This window comes from Limulus polyphemus, unplaced genomic scaffold, assembly GCF_000517525.1.
Source record: "Limulus polyphemus unplaced genomic scaffold, Limulus_polyphemus-2.1.2 Scaffold2127, whole genome shotgun sequence".
NCBI classification, from domain to species: domain Eukaryota; kingdom Metazoa; phylum Arthropoda; class Merostomata; order Xiphosura; family Limulidae; genus Limulus; species Limulus polyphemus.
Genome location: NW_013667737.1, coordinates 30,436 through 39,928, shown reverse-complemented (window position 1 = coordinate 39,928; position 9,493 = coordinate 30,436). Strand labels below are relative to the sequence as shown.

The 9,493-nt window shown below is 33.7% G+C and overlaps 1 protein-coding gene across 1 annotated transcript in view; it reads left to right on the top strand.

The window, feature by feature from the left end:
* Positions 1–9,493, top strand: part of LOC106466027 (RYamide receptor-like) — a 75,206-nt gene that overhangs the window by 58,824 nt on the left and 6,889 nt on the right. Inside the window, exon 3 of the mRNA XM_013926275.2 lies at positions 3,327–3,417. Coding sequence (XP_013781729.2) covers positions 3,327–3,417 — 91 coding nt within the window. The remainder of the gene's footprint in view (positions 1–3,326; positions 3,418–9,493) is intronic.

Genomic DNA, 9,493 nt, shown 5'->3' with positions numbered 1-9,493 from the left:
CCATCAAACATGCTCGCCCTTTCAGCTGTAGGGGTATTATAATATGACGGTCAATCCCACTATTCGTTGGTAAAAGAGTAGCCCAAGAGTTGGTGGTGGATGGTGATGATTAGCTGCCTTCCCTCTAGTTTTACACTGCTAAATTAGGGACGGCTAGCGCAGATAGCCCTCGTGTAGCTTTGCGCAAAATTAAAAAACAAACAAACTAGATATCCTCTGGTGGGGCAGCCGTAAGTTTACGTATTTACAGCGCTAAAATCCAGGGTTCACTTCCCCGCAGTGGGCACAAAAGATAGCTCGATATGCCTTTGCTCTAAAAGAAACTAACAAATTGTCATAGTTATAGCGCCCTCACAGTTAGAAATGTAGCGTGTTCAGTGGCATATCGATCCTTGGACTTTCAGATCCTTAGTCCAACACATTAGCAGAGGAAGAAGTTTTAGTCTTTATTTGAATATATATAATAGGTGGCTAGTTTACCAAAATTTTACCTTTAACACATAGTGGAACATGTGAACAAGAACAAAGCACAAACATATAGCGCTAGAGATAGTTAAACGACCCTCTTCCAAAACAAAACAAAGCAACAAATATGGTGACTTTGTTTGGTTTCTGCAAGAAAATTCAAGTACAAAGTTTTGATATATGTAACGAATAGAATGCGATGCAAATGCTCTACACTTAAGTCTTACTACTTATATATGTGTTGCATTATTTGTTTGCTCTAAAGAAGGAAAAAGTTATATTTAATTTAGCCTTTTTCCCGTTCTCAGAAAATTGCTGTTGACACGAAACTTGGTGATTACGCTTGCCTGTTCATGTGGAATGTTACAAGATTATACAATAGTTAAGTAGTATTACACAGGACTTTGGAACACATTTTATTCATCCTTAAGGTTCGTAGTGTAGATTATCGTGAAGATATATTCACTTTTGGAATACGACATCGAGGGGTGATGAGTTTGATATTTTGCTGTGTATGTACAAAATGCATAGCATATTAAAATGTTAACTTAAAGGCAGGTTAAGAGTACATTTATTAGATTATCACAGCATTTCTCATACAAGATACACATAACTTTTAAAGAATGACAGTTAACTCTTCTTTATTATAGGGCGGGTTGAATATGTTATATTAAAGCGAATTGAGAGCCTCACCACTTTGTTCCAATACATATCCCTACGTCCGGCCATGCTCTAATTGACGACTATGCACCTTAACAAAAAATCTGCAGCGTAGTTTTCATTTCAAAAGGTTCTACCGTAAGGCTGTCACGTCCGAAGCACATCCCTCCTCCATGCTCTCTATTCATAATCCAGTTAGTGTTCGAAGACTACAATTTCCCAGCTCCTGTTTCAACAATCTGATCGCACAGAAATCCATAGGTTCTGCATTTGGTGACTTGATCATTATATTTTAAAATTGAATAGCATGAACACCCGTTTAATTTTCTAGCTGGTCGAGGAATGCAACGGATGGAAAGGAGGTATGACTGTAAGTTTTATCTTGGTGAACCAATCCCCTATTGGCCTTGTTTCTAGACTTGATTTCCTTGTTTCCTTCTTGATTATGTTGCTTATTGTTGTCTATAACACTTGAACGATTTTTTGCCACTGTTCTATGGATTCACACCTGTTACAAGATTCACATTTTGTTTACACACACGACTGACGTACAACTTGTTGCATGCTCTAACGTATCCAACCCTTTACAACACGTCAAGAGGACGTGCTTGGTATTTTACTCTTGTTTTTAAGACGTTGTCAAAATTAAAACATGAAAATTGCAGCATTTATGAAAGTGTTATTAACACACAACTTGTACACCAATACGTAATGAAATAACTATATTATACGATTATAAAAGATAAGAAAACCTGTGTAACACCATTAACCTACAAAAATATCCTTAATTATTCGTTCGATTGATTTTATAGGATCCAAACTTATAGTATACACATATATATTATCTAGCTATTTATATATATATATTTACCCACTGTTCAGTTTTCCTACAAGTACGTATGTATATTATTATTATTCACTTTTATATACAATAAGTTCAAACTGAACTATAATTCTTTTATCAATCAAAATAAAAACATTCAGTCTTAAAGAAGAGTTTCTAATATTTTACATAATCCAACATTCAGTGATTAATAATCTTTCTAATAATCCAGCATTCAACGTTTAAAGAAGAGTTTATAATAGGTCACATAATTTAGCATCAAGCGTTTAAACAAAAGTTTCTAATATGCCACTTAATCCAGCATCCTACACTTCAAGAAGAGTCTCTAATATGTTACGTAATCCGACATTCAATGCTTAAAGAAGGTTTTATAATGTGTGGTCAATACTTAAAATGGGTTTTATACTATTTTTACACCCATCCACCCACTATCCATCCCACAAGCAAGGATGTGGTATTTTTATTTATGCCATACATATTCACTACATAGAAAGCACTATGTTAGTACATATTTTCTGTAACTTATTTCCTCTCTTTTAAGTTCAATACACATAAACCCGCTTAGAACTGACATTCAGAATTTCGAATTTCATGCAACGTAATCGTATATCAAAAACAGTATATATTCATCGTAGAAGACAATACTTTCAAATTATACCTTTGTTTTGTGTGAATTGTACTGTTAAATTCATCAGTGGGACAGATTTCATCATTCAAACTTCAAAACCAACTTTTCAACTGTACAGATAATTAGTTTGTCTAGTAAAGAAAGATATGCGACAAAAGTTTCAAGCCAAAACTGATTCCTTTAATTATAGCTTTAAATATGAAAAGTATATTTAAATCTTTAGCTTTATATGTTTCACTGTCCGTCCGTCTTTATATGTCTCTTTCTTTCGGAATCCACATTTATCTATTATTCTCTCTATACATATAAATGTGTATATATAAATATATGGCCCGGGATGGCCAGGTAGTTAGGGCACTCGACTCGCAATATGCGGGTTTGAATCCCTGTCCCACCAAACGTGCTAGCCTTTTCAGCCATGGGGGCGTTATAATGTGACGGTCAATCCAACTATTCGTTTGAAAAAGAGTAGCTGCCTTCCCTCTAGTCTTTCACTGCTAAATTGTGGACGGCTAGCGCAGATAGCTCTCATGTAGCTTTGCGCAAAATTCATAACAACCAAACTAACAAACTATATATATATACATATATTACATATGTGTGTGTGTGTTTTTCGATTAATATTTTTTTTATTGATGTGTTTGTATACTTATCCTTCTATTTTATTCATATCCCTGCTTTCTATAGCTTTGCTTTCATCATCAGTGTATAATATTTTGATTGTTTCAGCTATAAATACATCAACGTCATATGGTTCTGCAGTCATTGGCTAGCCATGAGTAATTCCTGCTACAACCCATTTATTTATGCCATCTACAATGTAAGTAGATTTTAGAATATATCTTTCTATAAATATACACATATATAGAGAAGGTTGAATGAATTATATTAAAACCATTTTGGAAATGCAATTAACCAAATCTCGTGACAACCAACGCCAGTACGCAGTCATGGTGGAGTTCAATGCATCAGAACTACATTTTAACATCCATACGTTCATATAATAAAGATGTGTTTGTTGAGAATTGTTAAGACGGAGATAGACCTTGTGTGGAAAAGAAGGAGTATGGATCAACCTTGGGATGACAGAAAGATTCAGAAAATGACCTGCAAGAAGTGGTACTCCAGCCATGGTAAGCAAAGAGCGGCGTCTTGTAACGGGCGAGAATTCAGGAGCATAAAGGTCAGCGGCAAAAGCCGTCCACGTGCCCTAAGCAGTATAATCAGTAAGTATTTCCGTCTAGAAACGAAGCCGACAGGGTATGGGTTCACAAAATATGGCTTCCAGTCAAGCTTCCCATTAAACCATCACGTACTTTAAACATCTGAAGAATGAAACGTGTATTCGTGGTGTTTCCTATAAAGACATACTGGTCAAGTTGCCGGCTGCAGCGCCTCTGAATTTCTGTGTAATTAGACTTTTCAAACAGGTGCTTGAAAACCATCGTCCTCTTACGCTATATAGATGATAGAAATCTGCAGGGAGGCGGGGTGTGTTTTAAACGGAGCCTTTTGCTGTAGAAACTACACTACAGGGCTGACTTCAAGATGCAAGTAGTCTGATAGAACATGACCTGAAGTGGCAACATGAACAATTATGACGTAATGAGGCTTCAAAATTGTTTAAATATAATGTACTCAACCTTTGTACTATCCTTGTTTAAATAGAATGTACTCAACCTTTGTATTATCCTTGTTTAAATATAATGTACTCAACCTTTGTATTATCCTTGTTTAAATAGAATGTACTCAACCTTTGTATCATCATTGTTTAAATATAATGTACTCAACCTTTGTATTATCCTTGTTTAAATATAATGTACTCAACCTTTGTAGTATCCTTGTTTAAATATAATGTACTCAACCTTTGTATTATCCTTGTTTAAATATAATGTACTCAACCTTTGTATTATCCTTGTTTAAACATAATGTACTCAACCTTTGTATTATCCTTGTTTAAATATAATGTACTCAACCTTTGTATTATCCTTGTTTAAATATAATGTACTCAACCTTTGTATTATCCCACATTTTAGCTGTCTTCTGAAGTCAGTTCTCTAGTAAGTGAAGTATCGTTTTGACAGATTTGATCGTCCTATACTAACACAGTTTGCAAGTATTGCTACTTTTCTAAACCTCTACTATATCTTGAATAACTTTAAAACTGTTGTCTCAATCTCATTTTTCTATTTGCTTAATTCATCAAATCGGAATTTGATCTATGCTGGTTAATGTATGTGTGTTTAATGTACGACGCTGAAGAGTCAATGAGTTTGGCCGTCAGAGACTTAAACTATGAAGCACATTCAATTGCAATAGAGGTAGGTGTAAGACAAGGGTACGTTTCATTTCACTAACATGAATAGTAACGTAACAGTGTCATAACACAACAATACAACTCATCTTACGTTCAAAATAAATCAAACTCAGCATTTCGTCACGGGTGTCACAAACATCAAAATGGATCTGTATAAAAATCGACGCAGGTTTATATACAGAATATTGGTAACTGGGACGCAAGAAGATTTCAGGTACTTTTTTTTGTTGCTACAGGGTTTTTAGTTGGGATAATAATGATACCATTTCAAATTTATCTACGCACGAGATTATGGAATCACTATCTCGAGCCGTCTTAGATAGTGTGGTAACAAAGTTCATAGCATAGTGTTTTGGGGATATCTGTAGGTTGCACAAGTTCAAAAGGTGTTTCATGAGAGGTTCTACGTAAGGAGTAACTCTTGATTAATTTCGTTACCTCTGATGAAAGACTAAAATATATATCAGAAATTGTTTGGATCAGCTTATTCATGACACTATTACTTCTGATGGAGACCTTATGCCAAATGGATAGTATTGTTTCGTGGTTGTTGGTTACAAGGAATTATTAGTCCTGATTTGTTCTTTATATTTGTTCGTAATAGTCTATCATTCAGAACATTTGTGATGTAACCATGATTGTGTTGAAACTATTTCTATAAATTGGGGTCCTGTAACTCAGCCATCCAAATTAAGTGGAAGAGAATTTATTTTTCGAGCCCTCGATAATGCGTCACCAGCAATATTTTTCATATTTTGGTCCATTAATTTGTTTTCAATTATATTTGAAAGTCTGTAGCTATTTAACAATCCTTCATTAAGCAGGGTTCAGATTTTCTACAGATCAGATTTTCATAATTGTGAAACTATAATTAAAGATTATAAAATGTCAACGAAGCAAGTATAGTGTCCATAATTTAAGGGCCAAGTGTAGAGCTAGAAGTTATTTATGGTAGGCATAAAATAATGTATTGAGAAACTTTCAAAACAATGTGAATAATGTACTGAAATACTACCAAAACAGTGAAAAAATTAAAATATAAGAACACTTCAAAACTTTCAAAGCACAATAACACACTACATCTGAAATGTGCGGCCAACCAATAATACACAAGACTTACGCTCCACTCTGCCCTACTTATTGTTTTATCGGTTCACCAATCTACACTTGTTTGAACATCTAGTTTACTTCTTCAACTTCTAAACATCTGGTACACGTTCTTCAACTACTGGACATCTGGCTCATATCTTCAACTTCTGAACATCTGGCTCATATTCTTCAACTTCTAAACACCTGGCTCATATTCTTCAACTTCTGAACATCTAGTTCACTTCTTCAACTTCTAAACATCTGGTTCACGTTCTTCAACTACTGGACATCTAGCTCATATTCTTCAACTTCTGAACATCTAGTTCACTTCTTCAACTTCTAAACATCTGGTTCACGTTCTTCAACTACTGGACATCTAGCTCATATTCTTCAACTTCTGAACATCTGGCTTATATTCTTCAACTTCTGAACACCTGGTTCACGTTTTTCAACTTACTGAACATCTAGTTCACTTCTTCAACTTCTAAACATCTGGTTCACATTCTTCAACTACTGGACATCTAGTTCACGTTCTTCAACTTCTAAACATCTGGTTCATATTCTTAAACTTCTGAACATCTGGCTTATATTCTTCAACTTCTGAATACCTGGTTCACGTTTTTCAACTACTGAACATCTAGTTCACGTTCTTCAACTTCTAAACATCTGGTTCATATTCTTCAAGTACTGAACATTTGGTTCGCGTTCTTCAACTACTGAACATTTGGTTCGCGTTCTTCAACTACTGAACATCTAGTTCACGTTCTTCAACTACTGACATCTAGTTGACGTTTTTCAACCACTGAACATCTGACTTACGTTCTTCAACTACTGAATATCTATCTGGCTCACGTTCTCCAACTTATGAACAGTTGGTTAACGTTCTTCAATTTCTGATTGGTAGAACCATCTTATGTGAAAAATGCTAATATTTCAGATTAGTTCTTTCTTAACTATAAAGTAATAGAAAATGCCTTGTAGCTAGTTTAGATATTGTTTCTCTTTTCATAAGTTATTGATTCTATAAGTATTGGCTTAAAAACTAAATAATTATCAAACACTGCTTATCCAAATTAACCTTATATTATATTTCATAGAATATTTTCATCTTGCTCGGTTTTATTTCTAGTTCCAATAGAAACAATAATTTTGGAGGCGCAATACGACACAATTATTCTCTATCTCATGTCGTATGTTAAATTTTCATGAAGAATGTGAAAAATAAGCTTTACTATATTCTCCAAAAACAACAGAAATATGTAAATGACACATATGTTCTGTAGAACCATTGCTTTGAACTTTAAAACAGTTTTATAATAATCAAAATAACACGTATATCAACTTCATTTCACAATAGAAATGGAAAGCAACTAACGAATAATCCTTATGGGGTGTATAGATTACCAAAATAAACAAGGGAATAACTTTAACCAAAATATTATCCATACTTAAAGTTACCTACATTGTGTTTCAAGCCATCAAGAGCAGCTAAAGTATGTTTTGTGAAAACCCATACAGAAGGAGTCAGAAAAACAACTCGCGACAGATGTCTGACAATACAGTTAAAATCATAACAGGAATTTTAAAATCTAGTGGATATCCAACTAAAATCATCAATAGGCCATAAAGACGGGGGCTTTCCAAACCATCTGTAAATGAGAAATTTGAAGCAATCTTAACATCCAGATAGTAATAAAAAACAAAAGGATGTTCAATATTTACCATATATCCCAGGATGAGAAGAAAACATAAGAAGAATACTTGATTAATAAAAAAACATGTCCTGAGTACTCTTGAGAGACAAAACAAACTACACATTAGTACCGCAGAACATCAAAATGCTACAGTTGTGTAATACCACGACATCTGGTAATCAACTCATGTGTGAAGGCATTCAACTTGTTGGACAAAATAGTAGTTACCAAAAGAAAGTCATCTAGAGATCCGTTTGGTTCAAGGCTTAACTGAGATCATAAATTAAGAACAAGGGGATATGTAGTTTACCCATAAAAACATTGTGAATATTTTTTTTAATTTCATTTGTTTATAAATTTACGATAACGTTATTCTGTAACTTCTAATTTTCTGAACACCCCCGGTTTCCTTTGGCCCCGAATTCTTTCTGATTTCAGAGTCAGAGGATTCAAAGTGAAATTCCTACCAAACCAAATCAAATCTCTAGCTTCTTAAGAATATTATTGTAGTTAACTGTGTTCGTAGTATTGTTTTACCTCTAGTAAATATTACATGGTTGATATATTGATTGTTTTGTAATTTAGTTAACCCCTGAAGACGATTGCTGAATTTATGGCCGAACAAACGATAAGGTGGAAAGGAAAATATAAATATAAATTTTACTATACATTTTAACATTTAATATTTGATATTCGACCGAGTATTACATCCACTAGGTGACATTACTGCTGCCTGTATTCAAAATGGTACTTGTTCTAAAGATATCCATATCCAAGATCCTAGATCACAAAAGATATCTACGTTCTACATTTATGTTCTCAGAATTTTGAAGATATATACTAAGCAAGAAGACTTAAGAAATGAGTTATTAGTAATAACATTTGTAGCAGCTGAAAGAGGATTTAACCCGAATATTATATATAGAGAGATAGATAGATAAATTTATAAATATTCCTGGTCAAATATCTTAAGTTTTCTGATTGATAAGCGTTATAAAAATCACGTTTATAGCACACTGATTATAGCGAACTACTAACAAATATTCTCTTCGGCGCGTCGCGTTGGTTATATATATAGCCGTGGGAAGGTTTTCTAGAAAATTCAATCTTACGTAACAATACTGATTAAAGCGTTTACGTGCACACATATACTTTTGATTCTTACTCTAGAGAATCTTCTACAACTTTGGAGAATAGACGGGAGTTTCGCAATACACATTTAACACTATAAGCTATGCATGCTTTTAAATTTAAACTTAATCTAAACAATGTTGATATTAAAATAAATACATAACAACAAATTCGTTACAAGCATAAAGGATACGTAAGAAATCAATTACAGAAACTGAAAATTCAGCCACAGCAGAACATGTACATGAAACACAACATACGGTATTGTGGGGAAAATCTGTAATATTAGTTCAACCAAAAGGCATTATAGCCAATAACATTCGAGAATCCTTAGAAATAATTAAATATAAAAGATATCATGTATTATCAGATAGAGATGAAGGTCCAGTAAATATTTATGTAAAAATGTGGGGCGTCCTTCTCTAAAATGTTCACGCGGGAATTGAAAACCTGTACATAGGCTATATGACCTATTTAATAACAACAAAAGTATATATATATACAGAGTGTCCCTAAAGTCTGGACACAAAGGCAACAATGTAGATTTTCAAGAAATGAAATTTTCAACAACATTTTATTCGATTGGAATGTTAACAAATAACATCTTCAATATGATTTCCATCATTTGTGATGCAAAAGTTGATGCGCTTTGCAAGATTCACGTG